This window comes from Mesocricetus auratus, unplaced genomic scaffold, assembly GCF_017639785.1.
Source record: "Mesocricetus auratus isolate SY011 unplaced genomic scaffold, BCM_Maur_2.0 Super-Scaffold_100019, whole genome shotgun sequence".
Classification (NCBI taxonomy): Eukaryota; Metazoa; Chordata; class Mammalia; order Rodentia; family Cricetidae; genus Mesocricetus; species Mesocricetus auratus.
Genome location: NW_024429200.1, coordinates 31454501 through 31479686, shown reverse-complemented (window position 1 = coordinate 31479686; position 25186 = coordinate 31454501). Strand labels below are relative to the sequence as shown.

The 25186-nt window shown below is 38.9% G+C and overlaps 1 protein-coding gene across 2 annotated transcripts in view; it reads right to left on the bottom strand.

Annotated features, from left to right (window-relative positions):
* The window catches only part of Col28a1 (collagen type XXVIII alpha 1 chain), a 185542-nt gene that overhangs the window by 145580 nt on the left and 14776 nt on the right, over positions 1–25186 (bottom strand). For both annotated transcript variants that reach the window (XM_040728558.1, XM_040728559.1), the window contains 2 exons: positions 1560–1720; positions 246–802 (listed from right to left, as the gene is read on the bottom strand). In XM_040728558.1, the coding sequence (XP_040584492.1) occupies positions 246–802; positions 1560–1683 (681 nt within the window). In that variant the 5' untranslated portion in view covers positions 1684–1720. The remainder of the gene's footprint in view (positions 1–245; positions 803–1559; positions 1721–25186) is intronic.

Genomic DNA, 25186 nt, shown 5'->3' with positions numbered 1-25186 from the left:
GAGTATGGTGTATGCTTTAAAAGCAATCTTTCCAAAAACCTCGACATTGACAAAGTTAGGGATGCAACCTCAGGGAACAAACACATTCCCAGTAAATCCTCAGGATAGTGAAAAGAGGATCCAGAAAGATTCTTGTCCTGTGCCCAATGAGAATCTTACTTTGTCAAAATTTTGTATCTATTCTTAAATAGCTTACATCTAAGATATTAAAATACGATATACAATTTAACCTTCTAGGTACCTACCAGGCGTTCCTGGATTTTGTCTACAAGGGTTGGATCACTCAATAGTAGAACAGGTTCACTGGATGAGTCCCCAGATATCAAGCGAAGTTTGGCTTCATTGACCACAGTGGAAAGTCCCACGGTGATAAATGATATTCCTGAAGTTCTAGCATCTTCAGAAATACTTTGGACATCTGGACTCTTGGGATGATCAATGCCATCAGTCATCAGCAAAGCCACTTTCACACCATCTTTACGCCCTTCTCTCTTAAGTAGCCTTGTGGCATTGGAGATGGCATAATAAGAGAAGGTACCTTGCCCAATTAAATTCAAAGACTTGACCCGCTGCTTAAATGTCCGTAGGTCCTTCCAAGAAGAAAAGGGTGGATCAATCTGAACAGAGCTGCTAAACTGAAGGGCTGCCAGCTTGATGTCATATTTCAGCGAACGGCCAGGAGTCAACTGGAAAATCCTCTCACTCAAGTTGTCCACAAAATTTTTTTGATTATCAAAGAGGACAATTTTAGAGCTTTCAGAACTGTCCAAGATAAAGGCAACATCTATGAAGCAAATGACATCTGAAAGAGAGCACAAAGGTTGTGTGTCACAATTGTCCCTCCTCACATGTAACATCACATAATCAAAACCCCAAGATGATGTGCTGTTTGTGTTATTGCTGAGAGAAGTAACTGTGAGAGACACCTTGAAAGATGACAGATTGCCTTCAAGACAAAGATTAATTTGTACAAAACTAAATATCCTTCTAAGTCTACAAAATATTTTTCTCTCATAAAATGAAAAGCAAGACCAAACAAATAAAAGTATCATATGTTCTCACTTGTAAACCCACTTAAAGCACAAAAAAAGAAAGTGCAATATATTTTTACAATTAAACAAACTCTAAACAAAGGAGTCTAAAGGTAAATAAAAAATGTTCTGTTTAATATTTGGGTTATGTCGTATTAGGACCTTGAAATCAAATGAGAAAATGTCTACATACACTGTAGGAATAACAACAGGAAAACAAACTTAATTTGAAAATAAAGTTGAATGTGAATCCTAGATTGGTTTCTTAATACCTTATTTGCTTATGGCCTTGAATGTGCCATTTAAGATCTCTGAATCTGTTTATCTATATTTATATATAGATATCTAAATATAATATATCTATATTTAGAGCACAGTGCTCTAAAATCTCTGAGGTGATCCAAATATGTAGGGCTTATTACTATCATGATATAATTGCATCAAGTAGAACATCACATATATATATACATATTATTAGTGCTTTCACAGACTAAAACTAAAACATTTTAAAAACACTCTATTTCTTACCCCGGACGTCATTTTTCCTTGCCAGTGTGTTTGGTTTTGGTCCTTTCTTTCTTTGTCCATACACTGATTGAGTCATAAAAGCTGGCAAAAGCAGAAGACAGAAGGCAGCGTCTCTTTTCCTCATTGTGGTAGATGGTGAAAATTCATCTGCCTGATAAGACCTTGAAACGGAAAATCCAGTTATAAATACTTCCATAAAAGGTAATGTTTCCTTTTATTGAAAATAGATTTTTTTCTCATAGCCTGATTATGGTCGTTCTCCCCCCCGCCCCTACTCTTTCTCTTCTTTCTGCACTCCCCTCCCATCCAGATTGATCCCCTTTCTGACTTTTATTAGAAAAAAACAGGCTTCTAAGGGACTATGATATGATATGATATGATGAAACAAAACTAACACATTGGAATTGGTCAGAACAAAGAAAGAAAGAGACATGAAAAGAGCCCAAGAGAAGGCACAGGAAACAGAGACCCACTCAGTCTCATACTCAGGACCCCCCCCAAAAAAACCCTGATAAACTGGAAGTCATAAGAGAAAGGGAGGGGGGATAAATAAATAAATAAATAAATAAATAAATAAATAAATAATTTTGAGTTTGTAGAGCTAAAAACTGGCATATGGGCCAACAACATGGTTCAGTGAGTTAAGGCACTTGGCACCAAGCAAGACGACCTGAGTTTGTCTCCAAGATCCATGTAGTGTAAGGAAAGAATTAACTTCAGCAAGCTGTCCTCTGCTGGCTCACTCAAACACACACACACACACACACACACACACACACACACACACACACCCTTCACATTTCGAATAAAATACACTGAAATTTTAAAACTTGTAACCTAAGAAAGTCATGGTACCATGATCAAATATTTCTATCTAAATATTCATTTAGATTTAATAGCTATATAAGCATCAATTATTTCTCATTATATTAATGGAGAGCATGGAAAAGGAAAGCCATCTATCAATGTCTCAGTCCCACACTATTTGGGGACTGTGGTTCCATCACAGCACCTGCCTTGTCATTTTCAGGTTTTCAGCATGAATTCAGATGACTAAATGATTCTTCCACTCATTTTCCTTACAACCGATTCTTAGAAAATCTGTCTCTTCTTTGAATCATACAGAGCCACGACCTTTTTAGCCTTACTGAGAATGAGTTCAAAACTCATCAATGAGTTCAAAACTCACATCAGAATTAAATTCTTCCTCAGCTTCTCCATAACTCCTTTCTCTTTTCTACTCTTGCTTTGGAAAGTTTGTCCTCATCAGGTTCCAAAGTGGGACTGCCCAGCTAATGAATCTAAAGATCATGAGAACAAAAACCAACAGATTTGCTTAAAAGCAACTTCCAAATAATGCACAGGAAAACACTTGAAGTCAGAAGGCCTACCCTTCAAACCACCCTGTGAAACTACTTTTTCCAGGTAGCTAAGCAATGAAAACTATAATTCAGTATTAAAATTCTCAGTATCAGTCTCATATCCATGGCTGTACACAAAGTGATGTTTAAACACCCAGGATTCCTTGACAAAAGGAGACTGACACGTTGCTAGCTCAGGATGCCCAAGGAAATGGGAACACAACATTTATTTAGATCTAACAATCTGCATGGTTTTCCGTGCTTGCCTCCTTCAGCTAGCTGCATTAACTCCAGGAGGTCTGGAAAAGGAATCACAGTTTCCTCCTTTGGCACCTTGCCTCCAGAGAATGTGAACTGGAAATTCATGACCATGATTTTCCAGATGCTCAGTAGAGGGTGGAAATACACGCAAAGGCCATGATGAGTGAGTTGGGAGACTGATTTCTTTTATCCATGCCAGATGGATGAACCACTACTCCCCCCACCCCAAGAAGCAAGATTGTTAGGTTGGCGATAAAGCAATCGCTGGCTTCAGGCCACAGTCTCTTCCTCAAATGGCATGCAGCAGGACGTTTACTAAGAGAACACCGCTTCTGTGCAAACAAGCACCTGTGCTGGCCCATGTACCACGTACACTTGGCAAAATGTCAACCAAGCTTCAGATCAGTTATAGTAAGAAAAGAAGACAGCAAAAACAAACAAACAAAAACCCACTAGAACTGTACTAAGGAAACAGAACATGCAATCGGCATCTCTGTTCGAACCAAGGAGAACATGAAAGAACCACAACTTTAATTCCGAAGGTTAGTGTAAAGATGAGCTCACGTACACACACAGCTGCTTCTGCATTTTCAGGGCGGAAAAGAAATCATAGTGCTACACAGGTGTTTTCTCTTTGCTCAGAGTCCACACCATGAGGAACATCCTAGAAGGTCTGGAAGTGAGACCCTAAGGGGACGGGATGTGAGGACTTCAGGACTACTGGCGTCAAACGAAACGAAGCAATCTGAACACGTAGTTTTCTTGGCTTAGAGTTCTGAATTTATAGCTCAACCCTTGAATGGATGACAGTCATGGATACAGCTCAGTCCCTGCAACAATCATAATATCTGTGTGTCTGACTTCTCCTGAGGGTCTTGGCTCGCCCCCTGAAGCAGAACTCTGTGCTTCCCAGGGCGCTCTCCTGCCCTTCCATTTTTCTTTCTCTAGCTTTTCCAATGTATTACCTTCCTGAATCCTTTGCCTTTGTTAGCTTGACTTTTTGAGAGCCCACCCACTCCGAATCACTTACAGCATATTCTATTGCTCATGTTTTTAATTGTTTTTATTTTGCGGGTGATGCACTAATGGATTAAAGGGATGGAAGATGAGCTAGATAAATGAAAGAAATGTAAGCCTCTATGTTAACATAGGCTAAATTTTATGAATACAGATCGATTAGCAAATACTGTATCTTGAAATTCTTCCTAAAACTTATTTCAGGTCAATGCATTCAAGGGACTTTGTATGTTGTAATTTTTTGGGAATAAAAAGTTTTTCTGTAGATTTTATGAATTTTTCTTAGTTTTTGCATTTTATTAGTTTCTACATGAAGACAAAATGATCAGATATTCTTTATTCAAATTTCTAAACTAGTCAAATGATAAAAATATTCTATAATTAATTCTGAATTATAGAAATCCACTTCAAATCTTTAAAAAGTTTCCCAGTGATGTTAACATCATTGAAGTACAATTTAGTAGACTGTAAGTTTAGAATAAAATTTGCAAAACAAAGAATTAAATACCTTTAAAACAAGTTTTAGTTTAGTTTAGCAGTTATTCATGTTTACCTAACAATTGGTTGCGAAGACAGCAGAGGGCAAAGTTTTAAATAAGTTTCCTTCCCATGACCCGAATATTGCCCATTTATCCTCGCAGGGCTCCTGGAAGGTCCAGAGTTAAGGAATGAAGAACAAGCAACTGTGTCTTACCTTAGACAGATTGTCAAACAGAAAAGATAGACCAGTGCAGTAGACGTCCACAGAGACCAGTGCAGTAGATGCTCACAGCAAGGACTGTGATTAGGGATGCACTTGACTATTTGATATTATTCTGCTCTCTGGGAAATAATTGTCTTTGCTTTAGAACTTTTTTTTGCCCTCTCCTTATTCTTGTTTACTTGAGTGGTTAGGCAGTTAGCCAAATGCAAGATCTGGGTGGGATCAGTAAGCAACTTAAAGGAACAGTGTCCCTTCAGAATAAGTCTGTGTTTTCCAGACTACTGTTCTGAAAAAGAAAAAGCAAAAAAATCTGAGCAAATTGTCTACACTTTGGGCATTGATTGGCAATCTGCCTTTGTTTCTCATACTTTACATTTCTTTTGATTTCTGTTTTTCTCTTTGCCTGGGGTTTGCTCTCTGAGATGCTGACATTATGGAGCATATAAATGGTAATCAGACTCAGATTCAAATTTGTTTTTTAAAGAAAATGAGATGACTATTACTTGAAGATGACCATGTAGCAGTTTGTTATTCTAGTCTTTCTACTTCTGATTTTTGGAAATTTTGTAACAGAAGGTTTAGGTAATATATAGTCTTAGTTGAGTTCTGGCTCTGCCCCTAACATCTATGAGGGCCCTCCTCTCCCATCTAGGAAACAAGGCAGAGAGTCGTCTGTTAAGATGATTTTTCTAACTATAACTATAACTGTGACAAGGGAAAACCTAAATAAGTTCTCCAGCTCTGTTTGCTTTTAGCTGGTTTTAAATCACGTCTACTGACATTGGAGGTGACAGAGTTGAGCATTGTGATATTTATTGTTGGTCTCCCACTGACTGAAGGTGCTGGAGGGGACATCATTGGAGGTGTCACCACTAACTAAAGTCACCTTGCAGATTGCAGCCATTCTATGAAAAGCTGCATTTCACTATCTTTTCTAGGGTCAGTTGCCTCTCTACCTCACCAGGGGACCAATGCTTCCCCTGTTCTCCAATAAAAGATACCTTTTAAATGACTAAGTGCAGTTTTACCTATGCTTGAGAAGAACTACAAAGGATTGAGCTTTTTTTTTTCAAGACAGGATCTCATTTTGTAGCTCTGACTGTCCTGGAATTCACTATGTAGACCAGGCTGGCCTCAAACTCACAGAAATCTACCTACGTCTGCCTCCTGAGTGCTGGGATTAAAAATGTGCACCACTACACCCAGATGGCATAAGACCTTCTAATAACTAACTTTTCTTAACATTTAAAGAAGTCAGGACAACTAGTGACCACCCCAAACCAGGACATAGCTGTTTGTACACTAGAAAAGCAGATGACTCAAATGTGTAACTATTGTGGTACCCACCTCTTAGACATTCTCTAAAATTCCTATGTGAGCTTTGCACTCTAGGTCCTAAGCAAAACGGATTTTTGCTAGTGGTAGCCACTATCTTTGGACTGCTGGATTTCTGAATTTTCCATATCTAAAAAACTTGCCTTCAAGTCTGTGGCCTTCTTAAATGACTGGATATGAACTTGGGTTGTGGTTACAGTTTTATAGTAGTTGGCGTTCTGAGATGTCTATACAAGAAAGGATGTCATTGCAGCTGTTCCATTTTCTAATTTGGGGACTCAGTAAGTCAACATTTATTGTGGCAAAATGTATCTTTTCACTCTACAAATGATAGACTTCTGTATGGGCTACTTCTGAAATCCATAGCAGTTTGGCAACAGCTATGTTGTTATAATATTTAAAATTAACTTTTTTATTAATTAATTTATTTTTTATGCATGTATATATTTTCTGGGTATATGCACAGTATATGTGTGGAGGTCAGAAAATAACTGTGTAGAATTGCTTTTCTCTTTCTACCTTTTCATAGGTTCTAGGAATGAAACCCAGATTGTCAGGCTTAGGCTGCAAGAACATTAACCTTTTGAGACACATTGCAGGTGCTATCATTAACCTTTATAGGGTGGCATTTTAACATTATCAATTCCCTTATTATAACAAGAGCAACCTCTGTTTCAGGATCACTTAGCAGGTGTCGGGCTTGGTGCTGAGTGCATCACACACACTTCACCACCTACCCTCCACGGGCACATATTTCAAAGTCACTGGAGTGGGGAGCAGGGGAGTAGTGGTTAGCAGAGAGTCTCAAGAACCAGTAAGGATAGAGGTAAGAAAGTTCACTCATTATAAACTGCAGCAAGAGTTGCTGATGACAGAACGGTTGCATCCGCACTGCCAATGACAACATCTTGCCTGTGACACTGTAAGTGCATCAGGAGGCTGCCAGCTGGGGGAGGTTGGGTTAAGAACAGACTGCATGGCTCTACATCATCATCGTCATTATCATCATCATCATCATCGTCGTCGTCATCATCATCGTCATTTTAGGACTACATGTGAATCTACAATCATCTCTTGGTAAAAAAATAAATGAACTGGAAATAAGGTTTTCAGAGAAAATAAAAAGAAGCCTGGGGAGATGGCTCAGTGAGTAAAGAGTGTGTGGATCTGAATTCCATCCCTCTGAAGCAGCACATGCCTATATTATCAGTGCTGGAGCAGTGGATGCAGGGTGATTCCTAGGGCTCACTAGCCAGCAAGTCTAGCCAATCGGTGAGCTCCAGGTTTAGAGGGAGACCTTGCCTCAAAAACTAAAAAGGAAAATACTGGAAGGCATCCAACAAGGACCCTTTATCTCCACACATGTGAATGTGTACATACATGTCCATGCAAGAAAAGAAGAAAAACAGTTCAGGTTTTGTAGCTGTTCCTACTGTCATACTAACCTTACCGAATGTCAGAACAGAGGCTGGGGAGATGTCTCAATGGATCAAAGTAATTGCACTAGCATGGGGATCTGAGTTCAAACCCCCAGCACCCATGTAAAAAGCCAGCCATGTAATCCCAACACTTTTGGAAGTAGAGACAGGAGGGTTGATGGGGCTTGTTGGCTGCCAGTCTAACTCTAGCTTCAGTGAGAAATCCTGACTCAGAAGACTAATATGGAGAGTGACAGAGCAGGACATCCAACACTGTCTTCTGGACTTTACACTCCTGCACTGGCACACTCTTCACATGTACAACCCCCCCATCCTCCAAACACATCCATACATCATACATATACAAGCGCACACCACACACACGTACACGTGTGCATACGCCACACTCACATGGACACATACATATACCACACATATGCATCACAAAACAAAAGATCGTTTGAGCCTCACACCTAACAACTATCCCATCATCAGATAACATTTCCAATGAATGCTATGTTTCATTGTCACCTCCTCACAAAGCAGATTTTCAAGAAATCCCGTGGGCCTTTTAAGTAACCATGAGATCTTCAGGCAAAAACCATGTATTTTCTTACTTCTCTGGGGACATCAGCCACACTTCTCACCTTCACATGATAGACATGAGACAAGGCGTAGGAAGTGGCATTTCAAAAGGAAATCAGTCAGTTGTTGCCTTAAATAGCTCGGAAAATTGATCTGTGTGAAGTAATAAAAACAGTAAAAAAGCTGGTGGCAGATCAACTGAAAGTTGTATCAAAAGGATATATCTCCGGCAAGAGTCAGCAAGGTTTCACACGATGTTGCTTAAGTTCTCTCAGAGTGAGCCACCTGTACAGCTGCTGGTCTAGTGACAAAGGACACCAGCAGCTGTGACAGAGAAGAGAGACAGTGAGCTTCCTAACCATTGTAGAGAAATTGCTACTAGAAGTCCCTTGCTATTTTGTTTTCTCCAGTACAAACACAGTGTAGTCAAACTTCTGACAACTGCCCCCAAAGCTCAGAAGCTTCCAGGACTCATTATGCTCCTTGGCCCCAGGAATGTGGCTTAGACATTTTTTGTGCCCTTCTTCAGTAAACTGGAGGAACATCAAGAAGGTATTGGCCCTATTCATCAAAAAAGTGAAAAACCAAAGTCATTCAAAGATAATAAGGAAATGAAAATCATCGCTGGCAATGCAACTTGGGAAATGTGGCATCACCTAAGTCTGGAACAGTGGGTTCTACTCCAGTCTCCTCACCAAGTCTGATTGAGTTTACCTTTTCCACCCTCTATCTAATTTTTTTGCTATTGTTATTATTATTTTTAGAAGTTTCTTCTTAGAACAACTTATGCATACAGCAATGTAACACAATCTTCTGACATTTGGTTCCCAACTTGAGTAATGCCACATATGCAACACATATTGTCACCAATAGCAAAGTGGCAGCATAAATTCCCACAACAATTTTATGGCTACTAGAATGTCCCTTTTATATGTTTCCCTCTTTCTAGTTGTTTCTTCCTTACCAAAGCAACTATTTCAAATCAAAATATTGGGATACTATCTAGAAAAAAATGGACAATTTCCCTTTCTAATAACTACCGAAAAGGAAGTCAGAGAAATCTTAAGTGTGGAAGTTGAGTTTTAATTTGAATATTCCCTTCACTCAATGGATAGAACACTTAACATTTTTATTCAACACCCATTGAAAAAAGGGCAGATTTTTAATAGCAATGATTGATTCCTGCTTTAAAAAAAAACTTTGTGTACATGGGTGTATATGGTGTGCATGTGTGTGCGCTTGTGTTCATGTGTGGGAATTCTGGTACGTGGGTACCACAGTGCGTGTGTAGGTGTGAGAAGAGTACTGTGGATGTTGGTCCTCCCCTTCTGCTATTGATGCTGGCTTCCCTGTAGTTTCTGAGGATCTGGACTCGGGTCCTCACACTCGTATTACAAGCTGTATCTTGAGCCCTAAAGCTTGCTTTTAATAGAGAAAATATTTGCTGATTTTTAATTAGTTGATTTTACTTTCTGGAATTGGTCTTGTACTATATGTTGATGAATTCTTTATTCCCCAGTACAAGGTATTTAAATTTTTCTTATACTGGAGGCAAACAATAGTATCAAATCTCAAAATAGAATGTAAAGACAGAGCACACTTAATTTTTCTCCATCGCAAAGTTTACAAAATATGGGAGAATGTTAACAACCATAAAAAGGATAAGCCAGAATTAGAGAGAAAATAAAGCTCAGCTCTTTATGCAGCTACCTCTCATTATCCCTAAACACCTATCCCTGGAGGCTCATAGTCTTTTATACTATCCAGTCTTATGGCAGAGCAAGAGAAGAAGGAGGCCACATGACAACTTGGAAACTATGAGTTTAACTTTAGAGGCAAGTGGCTCAGGAAAAGTCAGCATGGGCCAAATTCCAACATGTCATGAGTCTCACTTTGCACTGTATAAATCTTAATGTTTGATCATCAAAGGTATGAACACTCCATTATAGAACTTTCTACTGACTGGAGAAAGTTTGGGTAGCTTTATCCAAGTCTGAAGGTTTTATACTGATTACATTATCAGCAGTTCATGTTTTGATACCTGACCAAATACAGCTAGCAATATGGTTAGGTCTCCGTAGCAAAAATAATAAAAACCCAGAGACAGATATTAGGGTTAAAGCTGAGAATCAGAGAAGCAAAGCAACCAGCCACTAGAGAGTTCTCACCTCTGCCAATGCTCAGACCAAAGGGGTGATCCACCAATCCTTAGACTGCCCCTGGCTGCACTGCTACTACGACTCACTGAGACTGCTCTGACTTCCTGTCTCTTCCCGCCTTATATTCCCCTCTGCCCAGCCACATCACTCCTGTCTCCACCTCCCTACTGCTGGGATTAAAGGTGTGAGCTCTGTTTCTCTTTTAGACCGATTAACTGTCATGTAGCCCAGGGTGGCCTTGAACTCAAAGAGTTCCTTCTGTCTCTATCTCCTGAGTTCTAGGATTAAAGGAGTGTACCACCACTGCCTGGCTTCTATGGCTGTGGCTAGCTTTGCATTCTGATCTTCAGGCAAGCTATATTAAATCATAAATAATATATCACCACAGGGATCAGCACCGGTATGAATAATAAATTCAATAAACTGGTCAATGTATTTAAGATTCAAATGGAGATTCAACAAAAACTGATAATTTTTGAATTTCTGAACCAAAATGTTTTAAGAGCATCATACACCTTATTGTCTCCCACTGTGTCTCATTCTGTGTCTGCCCATAACACACTGTTTCACACAATACTATTCCAAACTAAGATCATAGAGTCATTTTTAAGTTTTTATCAAAATGTAATCTTTCTAATATAATAGCTTGCTTCTCCTAGTCTTTTAAAGTCTGCATGAAGGATAGATCAATTGTAGATAAAGCTTACAGTAAAAGTAATTTGAAGCAAATTCTTAATTTACTATTTAGGTTTTTGAAAGCTTCTAATAATATTAAGCCACATATACTAAAGTTACTTGCTATAATAATTAATCATTGCAGGTATCAAGAACTATAAATTCTGAAATTATGCATAAGTAACTTTATAAAAATGATTTTTACTTACAATCGCATATTGCATGTTTTGCTAATTGACCAAACTCAGAAATGCCAAATACTAACATAAATTAGCCAGGAACTGCCATGACTCTTAAGCATTATTGCTTCAAAAAAAGATATTTGGGCACCACCTTGTGGAAAGTTGAGGAAAGTGTGAGAGTCTAACGTCAACAAATTAAAGTTGCTCACTGTCTACAGTGCTGAATGAGTGAAATAGAAGTTGGTTTCTACACATTTTCATTTTGTAATGATTTATTTATTTTTACTCTATGTGTATTAGTGTTTTTCCGGCATGCATGCCTGTGTGAGATCCCTTGAAGCTAGGATTACAGACAGTGGTGTGCTGCCTTCTGAGGATGGGGGTGGTTCTCTGTAAGAGTGGTCAGTACCCTTAACAAATGAACCATGTCTCCAGTCCTGACAAATCTTTTAACAGAAGAACAAAGAGATGAGTCAAAACAGTGGCCAGACTATGTATCTATAGAATGGAAAAACTGGCTAATGTAACATTGGATGAAATCCACATTCATGCTAATCAACTTGTTTCCTGTTTTGTGAGGAATAGATAGAAAACAAGTAACGAAACTGGAGTAATCTAGTGTGAGAAATAAGCAAGAAAGAAGGCAATGGGGAGGATCTGTAGAGATGGCTCAGAGGTTGAGAACACTGGCTGCTCTGATATCCATTTTCAGAACCCACAAGGCAGCTCACAACTGCCTGTAACTCAAGTTCCAAAGGCTATGACTCTGTCTTCTGGCCTCCACCGCACAAAGTACATGCATGCTGCACAGACATATATGCGAGCAAAACATCCAAACACATAAAATAATAATACTAATCTAAAAACCAATGGCAAATTTTACTAATAATGTTTATATAGAGAAATATTTCTATGTTTACATACATGCTTATAGGGTATAGCTTGATAATTCAGTACATGTACACAACTGATTTGTAATTGGCATCTCATGACCTTAAACTTTACCACTTAATTCAAACATTTTTTCAAATTATGGAATTCTGAAATGTCTAGGCGAAAGACTACACAGAATTTCACCTGAAGAAGAATCTTGGCTAGTAGAAAAATCAATTCAAAATTAATCAAAGACTTAAATCTTAAAACTGAAACCTCTAGAAGAAAACATATGCAATGCCCTTCAAGACAATGGTACAGTCAAGAACTTTTTAAATAGAGCACCAATACCATAGGAAGTAGCCCCAAGAAGTATTAACAGGTGGGACTACAAAACAAAAAGTTTCTGTACAGCAAAGGAAACAATCAATAGAGTTGAGAGACAGCTCACAGCATGGGAAATCTTTCCCAGCTACACTTCAGAGAAGGTGCTAATGACAAGAATTTAAAAGAATTGCAGAAATTGCATACCAAGGGAATAACTTAGCATTTAATTTAACTTGGTATTTAATAGTAAAATAAATACCAAGGAGAAAACTGTCAATCGACAAATAGACAAACAGCTTTTAAAAAAGAAATATGGCCAATAACTATTTTAAACAGTGTTTAATATTCCTAGCAATCAGGGAAATGTAAATTAAAATACTTTGAGTTATTACCTCACCCCAGTCAGAGTTGTCTTCAACAAATCTGACAACAAATTTTGGAGAGGACGGGTAGAGAAATGAACCATTATTCACTGTTGGTGGGAGTGCAAAGTAATACAGCCATTGTGGAATTCAGTTTGGAGATTTCTCAAAAACTTAAATATAGAACAGCAGTATGATCCAGCCATTTCACTCCTGGGCATATGTCCAGAGAACTCCACCCCCTATCATAGATATATTTACATCCCAAATTCATTGATGCTTTATTCACTATAGAAAATAACTGGAATCAACCTAATTGTCAATCAGCAATGAATAGATAATGAAAAGTTGGTATATGATGGGCCCCAGCCTCCAAAGATTTCTGTGCTTGTCAACTGATAGCCACAGGTGCTTCCTGCTCTCTAGTCCTGGCTTACAGCCCTGGCCTTGCCTACCTGAAATCAATATCTAGCACTAGGAAAACACGAGATCTTACACCTGTGGTTTTCCCACTGTGCTGTAAAACTGTATATAAGCCTGCTCCCTCTTTACAGTGAGAGACAGTGAGGGAGACAGAGAGAGATCTCTTAGCACTTGCGATAAAGACACACACACATTCTCTTGCAATAAAGGCATGCACACACATTCTCTTAGCACAAACAACAGGATGTCTTGTCTTTCATTTCCCAATACCTCAGACTTGTTCATTGTACAGACGTCACAGGTATATACATATGTATTTATGTAATATATAGACATATTATATAAGTTGGTATATAATAAAACACTAGTCAGCTCTAAAGAAAAATTAAGTTAAAAATTTTGCTAGAAGATAGATGAACGTAGAATGTATGATATTTAGTGAGGTCACACAATCTCAGAAAGAAATAAACCGCATGTTCACTATTATAAAGAGAAAACCTTCCTGCCAGCCTGGTTCCAGAGCCGCATCAGTCCCAATTAAACACACAGGAGGCTATATTAATTATGAAGATGTTGGCCTTGCTTGTTTCTTACTGGCTAGCTCTGACTTAAGTATTTATCCCATAATTGTTAATCTAAGTATTTCTCTTACCGGAGAAATTTCCGGGCTTCCTACCCCACAGAGGTTAGTTACATCTCGACTTCTGTGTTTCTCCTACCCAGAGTCCTCCTTGACTCCTAGTCCCACCTATCTTGATTCCCTATTGACCAACAGTGCTTTATTGACATATACACAGGACTTCCCCAACACACTATCATATGCAGAACCGAGTCAATAATGTATTTAGGTATGTAAACAAATGTACATGTGGGTGCAGAATATCATGAAGAAAAAAGAGCCAAGAAGACTAAACGTAAGGAGACAAAGAACTGCATGCAGGTAATAGATATGACTTAAGAAAGAGGATATGAAAATAGCCGTTTGTCTCAGGGTTTCTACTGCTGTGAAAAGACACCATGACCATGGCAACTCCATTAGTCCATTATCACCATGGCAGGTACCATGACAATACATAGGAGACATGGGGCTGGAGAAGTAGCTCAGAGTTCTACATCAGGATTGGGAGGCAGCAGGAAGAGGGAGTGAGACCCTAGGCCTGGCTTGAGCATCTGAAACCTCAAAGCCCACCTTCAGTGACATACTTCCTCTAAAAAAACAAAAACAAAAAACACCTAACTCCCTGTGAACCTATAGGGACCATTTTCACTCAGTTTTTCTAGTTCTATTTCTATCATGAGTATTTTGGGGGTTTGAGTGTACAAAATATATTCAGTACTTAAAGCATAAAATTTAATGTGAAGTGTCATAGCTTCCATTCCAAATGCCTATTCTAACTCTATAGAAATTCACTGAGTTGTATAGATTTTAGGACTGGTTAATTTGAATGTGCAAATTTTTATTTATTTGAAAGTTTTTAAAAATAATAAAGTTATAAAATATAAAAGGAAGTTTATTGGTATCTGCAAATTCCTTTGAAAAGCATTTTTATTTTGGGGGAAAATGTTCAAGACAGGGTTTCTATGTTTAGCCCTGGATGTCCTGGAACTCAGTCTGCTACAAGGCTGGCCTTGAACTAGGAGATCTGCTTGTCTCTGTCTCCTGAGTGATGCGATTAAAGGTATGTGCCACCACCATCCAACTTGAAATGCAACTTTTAAAAAAGATAGAGTGATGACTTGGAGTGTGTGTGTGTGTGTGTGTGTGTGTGTGTGTGTGTGTGTTAGAACAAATACACTAAAGGTATGTCAAATATCAATTGTGGGATGCAAAATACGAGTAATTTTGTCATTGTCCTGTGTTGTTCTATTTGTCTGCATGTTTGAAATTTTCATAATAAAATTGTAACCCAATAAATAAACAAACAGATAAATAAGAGATCTGTAAAATAATTTCCTACCTGGGCAAAAATGAAAGAGTTATAGGAGAGAGGGGAAGGGGGCCTTTACTGGTTTAGTTATGTTTCTATTGCTAGGATAATGAGCACGAGCAAAAGCAGCTTAGGGAAGAAAGGGTTTATATTTGGCTTATATACCCTAGGCCAGATTCTGCTGAGGGAATCCAAGGGAGGAAACTCAAGGCAGGAACCTGGAGGCAAAAACTGAATCAGAAGTCCTGGAGTAATGTTGTTTGCTGTCTTTCTTCCCTTGGCTTGTGCAGCCTGCTTTCTTATACATTCAAGGACCACCTGCCAAGGGGTGACACAGTCCATAGTGTTCTGGACACTCCCACAACAATTATTAATCAAGAAAATGCCCATAAGCTTGCCTACAGGCCAATCTTAGGAAACTTTTTTTTCAGCTGAAGTTCCCTATTCAGTTGGCTAGGTTGGATCACGGTAACAAAAATCTAACCAGCACACCTGCCCCTGGGATCTTATGCAAGATCCCACACAATCTACCAACTCTTGGATTTATTTTCCGTTATGTTCTGTACTTTCTAACTTATGTTCACATTTCTATATCTTAGCTCAAAAAGTCTCTTCACAGTACAGAACATTTGCTCCTAACAATTTCTTTTTTTGCACAGAATTCTTAGATGCTCAGCTTGCAAATATTGTTGTAGGAAACTCTTTACATTCATATTTCTTGTCCTCAAGAGGACGCTCTTGTCTACACACACACACACACACACACACTCACACAAAGCCACAATTATTTTTTCCTCATATTTCTGTTACTTTCTTGTGTTCTACTGGAACATGACTCATGACTTTAGGGGAGCATGGATTCCATCAGTCTTGTTCAATAACTGGCAAACCTTTTCAGTTAAAGGACAAGTGATTATTTTAGATTTGACAGCCACAGGGTATTTGTCACAAGTACTAAAAACTACTTCTATAGCACAAAGGCAGCTTCAGACAAATATGCAAACAAATGGGCACAGTGGTGTTCCAGTAAAATTCTGTTCACACAAATAGGCAACAGAATAGATTTGGGCAATTGGTCATAGTTTGTCAACTGTAGATAGCTTACACTCAGAATAGCAGATAATTCCTACATAGCTTATAAAATATTTGTAGAATAAATTATTGAAAGTCTGAGGACTGCTGTTAGGGCCACTGAATCAACTTACTAGATAGCCCCCAAACACACAGTAAAGAACAAAGTTTAGGTTTCAGTCTCTAGCTGAGGCAGCATGCTTCTTAAGTGGATTTCTTGACCCTCATCTCAGTCACTCCAAGTCTTCTATAATCTATCCTAGATACCAAGTACATCTAACAAAAGCCCGACTTTAATTGAGTGACCTTGAGCTGACATGTTTGAAAGCATTATGCTCTTTCACTGTTAGTAACAAAAGTCCAGCTCAAACTAGGTTAGGCAAAAGCCAACACAGTATTAAATGTGTTAAACCTTCTGAGGTAAGACTGAGGTCTGTCTGAGATACTGTGTGTCTATATACCAGGAATCCTGTTGCTCTGCAGGATTAACACACTGGGAAAAATTAGTCTAAGCCTTAGCCAGTTTAGTTAGCACATTCTCCATGTCTGTTTTTCAGCTCTGCCTTGTTTCTATAAATCTAGACATGTTTCCTGTAAACGGGGGACACCACTGACAGCTCCAGTTGCATATCAACCCAGCATCAGGATGAGCCTACAAAAGGTCAGAAACTGTCTTCTTTGTGATCTATAGCTCAAGAGTCCTGGGATCATGTGTTCATTACTAGTCCAACACTAGCCAAATGAATTATCTTCAGTCCTGTTGTGCCTGGAAGACACTGTTTCCTTGGAGTCATCCATCACTCCTCTTCTATATAGAGCCATGAGCTTTGAGGGGAGGGGTGTTACAGAGTCCCATGGGTCTCCCTTGCAGAAGGGGGCAAGTAGATGAGGAATCAATGGCGCAGATGCTGGGATCATGTCAAAGCAATAAGCATGGTTTATTAAGAAAGGGGCAAGCATTATGTACCCTCACATGCCTAGGATGAGGGGAAAGAGGACCTGTTGTGCCGGCATCTGTTGATGCAATGTGGCTGCTTTTCCTCAGTCCACATCATCTCTTGACACAGCTCAGCTACCTCAGGCAGACCCAGGTAGGCTTTCAGGAAGTATTTACTATGTGCGCTCTTAATATTGGTTAGGTCTGATCTAGGAAAGTTGGCCATTGAGGGCTTAGTCATCCCACAGAGGGGTTTAACGAAGACAACCCATTTAAGACTGAGAGCTCCAGTCTCTCACTCTCGACACACTGTCCACTTGTGAGTCTCTGAGTTAATTCCCATCCACTGCAAGAAGAAGCTTCTCTGATGAGGGTTGAGTGGTGCCAAGCATTATCTTGCAGAAAAGAAGCTTTCCTGTCAATGGACAGAAAGTAAACATTTTAGACAATAGGGACTCATTGGTCTCTGTGGCAACTGCTCATCTTATATATGGATAACTTTCCATTCTTGTTAGAAGAAGTATGACTGATGGCCTCATTGGTACTATGTAGAATCATTCACAGAAGGAAAGAAGTGTCCCTTGTAGACAAAAGCAGCATTATCTGCAATAGCTATTTGCTAGGCATGATAGCACTTGGAAGGCTGAGGAAGAAAGATCACCCAGAGGCCAATGTGACATAATTCCAGGCCAGCTTAAACTACAGTGTGAGGTCATAGACAAAATAGCAAAGATAAAGCACAACAAAAAATGAACTAGTATGCAAAGTGATGAACAATATACATATCACTGCTACGTACAGCTTTCCTCTTCTGTGCCATTCTGGAGAATGAGCTATAGTATATCAAAACTTACGGTTCTGAATGAGTGAGTTTGCTAAGTCTATAGCAACCTAAAGTTAAAGAAAAATAGCAAGAAATGGATATAAATTGATAGATGACAGATAGCTAGATAGATAGTAGATAGATAAATAGACAGATATAGATGATATATAGACAGACAGACAGATAGATATTAACAAACCCAGTGCTCAAAACACCCACAAGAAATTGACTAGAAAAGCTGATTAGGTCAGCTGGAGTTCCTGACAGAGTCCCAAGAAAAGCAGCATCCCCTCAGAGGAGACTTCCAAGTAAAAGAACAAATAGCAGCAGAGAATTAACATAATAAAATTGGGGACTTAACAAACACCCCAAAACAACCAACTAGGGAAGTTGTGCCAGTCATCTGGAGTTCCTGATGAAGCTTTCTTTCTATGGATGAGCTTCCCATGGCTTTAAGAGCTTCTGGCTTCTTTTTCCCATAACAGGCATTTTTACATCACAAGATAAACAATAGTAATCTCTGTTGGAAATAGTTCAACTTCTGGCTGTTTTTGGGCATGATGCTTTTACTCTTGGGTGGTTTTACTGTTTTCTTTTCTCTTCATTACAGAATTTGGGAGCCCGGCTAATGCTGACAAGAGGTCTTGAAGAAAACTTGACATAAATGTGTTTTGGTCTGAAGTATGTAGTGGGCAACCCTGCTTCTAGAGCTAGCTGAGTTCAAATGACATGTGACAATTTACCAGTATAAAATATATGTGCCAACTGGCTATTCTATGAATAAAGATGAAAAAGGTTTGAACTATGCCTACTTGTTGGTGACGGCTTTCTAATAGAGTTGAGACATCACAGCAGAGGCCAATCGTCTCCAAAGCCTAAGCTGTTGACTTTCTGTCCCTTTAAAGCAAAGCTTGTCAACTTCTGATCCATAGGATAATGCTCAACATCGTTCAAGCTTCATCAGAGAAGCTTCTTCTTGCAGTAGATGACAAATAACACAGAGACCCACAACTAGGCAATGTGCAGAGAGTGAGAAACTTTGGAGCACTCAGTCCTAAATGGTATGTCTTCATCAAACTTCTCCCCTCAAGGGTCATAGTTCTATGAAGAAGAGGAGATGATGGATGACTCCAAGAAAACAGTCTTTCACACACAACAGGACAGATATATGCATAAACTTACAGAGCCTGACAGCACACCCAAGGTTTGTACAGGTTGAAACCAGACAAAATTCCAGTACTGAAAAGAGGATGGGGACCCAAAGTCCTGTCCCTAACTGAGAAGCTATTTGCAATTGATGCATGTTGGGAAAAGGAGCATTAGTTTTCTATAGTGGAGTGTCACTGTGTGTATCAAGCCTACTCCAGGACAGACCCTGTGGTGCTTTGAAAGAAAACAACCCCCAAAGGAGTAGCATTATTAGGAGGTGTGGCCCTGTTGGAGAAAGTGTGTCACTGTGGAGACAGGTGTTGAGCTCTCATATATGCTCAAGCCATACCCAGTGTTTCAGACTACTTCCTGTTGCCTGCAAGTCAAAATGAAAGACACCCAGCTACTTCTCCAGCACCATATCTACCTGCACACCACCATGTCGAACCATGATGATAATGGAATAAACCACTAAAGATATAAGTCCCCCCAAATAAATGTTTTTATAAGAATTGCCATGGTCATGGTGTCTCTTCACAGCAACAGAAGTTGGTACCCTGAGTGGGGTATTATCATGTTATCATGACAGGTCTGACCATGCTTCTGTTTGAAGGAATATGGACCTTGGGACTGAGAATTAGAAAAGCAATTGGATGCTTCAAGTGTGGTTGAATGGGCCCTGCTAGTAGGAGCATGGAGGACAGTGGTGCTGAGTATGATTTGCTGAACTCTGGGTACCTGATTCAAGAGATTTCAGAGGAAAAGAATATTAACATATGACCTAGACATGGTTCTTGTGATATTTTAGGAAAGAATATGGTTGCTTTTTGCCTTTGTCTGAAGAGTCTGTCTGAGGCTAAAGTGAAGAGATTTGGATTAATTCCATTGGCAGAGGAAATCCCAAAACAGCCTAGTGTAGACTCTGTCATGTGGTTACTACTGCTCATGCTTGTAAAGATTTATAATGAAAAGGACATATCTGAGCTGAAGAGACGCCCACCCCCAAAAGTTAGGCCCCCCAACAGTTGAAAAATTACGAAGCTGTCCCATCCTCGGACATGAGCAGCTGCACTTAAAGATAGATATCCTCCCTTGGTGGTCATCAATGACTTGAAAATATTTCCCAGACCTCAGTCCTCAAGGACTTGAAAGCATTCCCCAGACCTCAAGGTTCCAGGCCAGTCACAAAGTTCAGCCAGAGCACAGACATTGCCTAACAGATAACGAGCCAGTCAGCCAGACGGCCACAAGCGTGCGTGTTTGCGTGAAGGTCTGGCACTAATTTCCAAACTCCCCTTGTACCTCCACCACCCTGTTAGCAGTTTTAGGCTTTAAAAACTCACTGTAATTTCTGCTCAGGGTTCACTCCTTCCCAAGGCTGCTGAACCCTGGCGCGCTGGCTTAATAAAAATCCTTTTGTGTTTTGCAATGAACTTCGGCTCCTTGGTGGTCTTTGGGGCGAGGGTCCTGAGAGAAAGACTGAAGGGTCTTTCAGAGCAAGGAAAAATAAAAATGTACTATTTGAGGAGAAAAAGAACACCAGGAACTGGAATAAAACTAAGCCCTGTGTTCAAGGAGACAAACAGATTAAGAAATGTAATATAGGGAGTGGTGACCTCAAGGCACGGTCCCACCCAGCCAAGTTTCCAAATTATGAAAAGGAAATAAAGAAAAGCTAAATTCCAGGTGTTGTGGGGCAGACTTTAATACTAGCACTTGGAAAGTAGATGCTGGCAGATCTCTTAGTTTGAGGTCAGCCTGCTCTACAGAGCAAGCTCCAGGACAGCCAAGCTTAGATAGTAAAGGTCACAATCCAGAAAGCTGGAGAAGAAATAACGAATGAGGAGGCCATGTTCCAGCCCCAGCAAGCAGCATTACCCATCTATCAAACAGTTAATGTCTCATCTTTTCTATGTCAACTTCCCCAACTTCCCTAGCTGAAGTAAACATTGTAATTGTCTTACAGTTATCTACTGTAACTGAGTTTTCTAGATAGGATGTAAATAATTTTGGAATATAGTTCAGCAGTAGAGGGCTTGCTTAGCATGCGTGAAGTCCTGAGTTCAAATCTCAGTAATACACACACACACACACACACACACACACACACACACACACACACACACAGAGTGATATTTTGTTTGTGCTTTAACAAATAAATCTTTCCTGAAGATCAGAGTGTGGAGCTAGCCACTAGTTAGCCACAGGGGCCAGGCAGTGGTGGCACACACTTTTAATCCCAGCACTAGGGAGGTGGAGACAGGAGTGACATGGCTGGGCAGAAAGAGGAATATAAGACAAGAAGAGATAGGAGCTCATTGCATTCAGTCTGAGGATTCCTAGAGACAGGATCTTGTGCATTCGGTCTGATGATTCGTAGGAATAGGATTGATCCTTTGGTCTAAGGAGTCAATAGAGGTAAGAACTAGTGACTGGCTGCACTGGTTCTTTGAATTTTCATCATTAGTCCCTATATCTGACTCTGACTTTTTATTTTTAAAACCAATTGGAATTTGTGCTACACACACATACATACACAAGAAAAACATGCTATCCAGTTGATTTTGATTTTCAGTTAAAAATATATGATCTGTTAGCATATATATATATCATAATATTTAAGACACACTTCTGAAAAATTTTATTACATATCTGAAGTTCAAATTTAATTTGATTTCCTGAACAATTTTTGTAATCCAAACATCAACCTATTTCCTGATTATCATTCAGACATTGTTCAAATATTAGCATAGTCAACACAAATGGCATGTGTACTATTGATTCATATGTATATGTGTCATAATAAGTTAATGAACATAATCCTATTTCCTATAACAGTGTTCTCAACGTTCATAATTATGTTATCCTTTAGTACAATTCCTTATGCTGTAATGACCCCCAATCATAAAATTATTTTCATTGCTGTTTCATAACTACAATTTGGTCTGCTAGGAATTGCAATGTAAAATATCTGATATGCAGGATATCTGATATGAGACCCCAAAGGTGTCACAACCCACAGGTTGAGAATCCCTGGGCTATGGTGACTCATTTAGAAGAGGACACAATACAATACCTAGTTCAGGCCAATAAAACTACAAAGATATTTGCTGGTGGTTTTCTAGGGAAGAAGCTTTCTTGCTTTTTGGAACTTTCAGAAAGACCCCTCACATGACGAAATCCCTGCAGCTAAAGAACCAGCCTTTTGATGAGGCCAATCAGAGAACAGGAGAACAAAAAGAAACATGGTCCACATTTGCATCGCTCCATCACTGAATCAACATGGATGCTCATTATATATCTGGACTCATAGTACACAACCCAAATTTCCCCTTTGGAGCTTGGATTGAACTGGCTCAACCCAAAGTCTCTTAAACTCTTCCTACTCTGATTTCTTCCAGCATTATCTACAGAAGCATCCATCTAACAAAATTTATAGCATTTTGTACTGGGATGTAAGCACTTTCTATTGCCTAAAGTTATCTCACAAGTTAAGGGAAAAAATTCAATGTTATTTTACTTCTGTCCTAATGCATATATATGACATGATGTTTATTCATCAGTAATAACTGTGGAATAAAGAATTACTTGAGATGGTGTATATTCTTCTCTTTCCAAAGGCTTTGATGATTTAGACTTAAAAAATTCCTTAGAATCTATCATGAGAATCCCATTCTTTCACCTTCTTATTCTGTAATATTTCCTCTAGTGTGTATTTTTTGGCATTTGTCTTCCCCTGGTTCAATCATACCTATGGAAGAAGTGGTGATAGTTATCCTAACAATGAAGGTTAATGTCTAATATCTCCTTTTCCATATTCTTGAACTGGAAGAATAAAACTGTGCTGAACATTGTTTATATGTATCACTTCATCTACTCCATACTTATTTTTCAAGATTCAAGAATGAGAGACAGAAAGTAACATCCTTTAAAGCTATAGTTTCTAGAAAATAGAGTGCCAAGAGCTCAAAGTCTAAGAACAGGAACTAGGAAGCTTGGTTTGGATCATGGGGTGGGTCCCGGCCCTACCCAGTGATTCATACTGACATTCTATTTCCTTGTCTCTGACTATAAAGTATAGTTCTTATTTAACTCTAAACCCAGATTGTTCGAGGCAATCACTAATAAAACCTATCTCCTGTGTATATATGTAGACATAGCTTCAAAGTAACTATGTATTATTTCATTCCTTTGTATATTCTCCACTCCCTAAACCCTACCTGGTAAAATAAATACAAATGGAAGAAAACTTTGACTTCAAAGGAACCATTTACAATAATCAAAATTTCAGAGAGCTAGTAGTATTAGCAATGATAATTTTCATCACAAAACTTCTTAAGTCAATGCTTTCATTAGAATGAGTAATCCTATGAGAGTCTATTAATATGATGAGTAGACTTTACTTACATCCAATAACATCAGAGCAGTTGCTGATACATCCGCATCCTTTATAGGCCCATAAATGAGAGTCTTATTTCCCAAATATTTACATAAAGTTACAGGAAAGAAGAACTCTCTGTCAATAAGACATGTATTTAATAAATGTGATTTTAACATTTATATAAAGTAACATAAAGCATCCCTACATAAATAGAGGATATCACAAATCTTCCATCAGGCCGGTAAACTTATATATATTTAGTTTCAAAAATGACATTTAAAAATTTACATATTAAAGCTCATGCACCAAAACCCTCTACATTTATGTCCTAAACATGAACTTGGCCTGTTCCAGAGAGTACTGAAGAATGCTTAAGGCTGCCTACAGAAACGATTGACCAGCATCCCTGTTTGAATAGCCCAGCCCCTTGCAATCAGACTCAGTCACTTGGGGCTCTTCAATTACGCTCAAATATATTTATTTCTGACATATTTACAAAGAAGTGAATGTGATATGCATCTCTTTGGCTGACACGTCAAAAACAAACATGGATTGGAATTTTGACTCTCAAACGACCACAGAGATTCTTTTTTATATTAGCAAAAGTAAAGCTGCTTTCTACAGGGATTGTTTTTTAATCTAAGTTCGAGCATCCATCACATGATAATTTATGCACCATTTGTGAGTGCTCCTCATTACTTATGGTATCATTCTCAGTACTATTCCACACAGAAAGTTCCTCTCTTGAAGACTGACAATGGCAGTCTGGAATGATGACAATTGGTGCCAATGTCCCTCCACACCATGTCGCACTTTTTATGCAATTCAGTCTGTGTGTAGAAGAAAGTTTTGCATACTGGTTATTAAATTTTATGATTGCTATTATCACAACTAAAGAATCACATTTTTGTTTGTTTCTTTTCTGGACAGGGTTTCCCTATGTAGCCCTGGCTGTCCTATAACTTGCTCTGTACACCAGGCTGGACTCAAACTCAGAAATCCACCTGCTCCTGCCTCCTGAGTGCTGAAAATCACGTTTTTATAGCTGATGAGGTATCTCACTGGTAGAACACTTGCCTAGCATTTTCAAAGCCCCAGGTTTAGCCTTTAGCACTGCAAATTTTAGTTGCATAAAAATTGTTTTTCTTATTGTTTACAGCTCTGTGTTATATTTCATTGGAAGAATATGATTGACAGCATCACAGTACAAATTTGTTCCCCGACTTCCATACTCCATTTTCAGCAGAATATACTTTTCCTTGCCAGTTGGATGGAATTGCAGCAGAGATCATGAATCTTCGGACCAGTCTTTAATAAAAGAGTGACTTCTTTCATATTTCATCTTAAAACTATCTTGTTCTTGTCAATAACACGTGTATGCCTTGTGATTAACTGAACTGAAATTGGGGGCTTTCTCTTCCTCAGTACAGGCTGTTTCTGACTGGAAGTCTGAAGTGAAAAAGGGCATTAAAAGCTTTCTTGTTTCCCCATTTGGGGGTTCCTGTTGTCCCCAAACTCATGAATCGCAGTGTCTGGCTGTTCCAGGCAGAAATGAATTTTTGAAAACTACTTAGTTTGAGTGTTATTTTTCTATTACTGTGATAAAACATCATGACCACGGCAACTTATAGAAGAAGAGTTTATTTGTGCTTATATT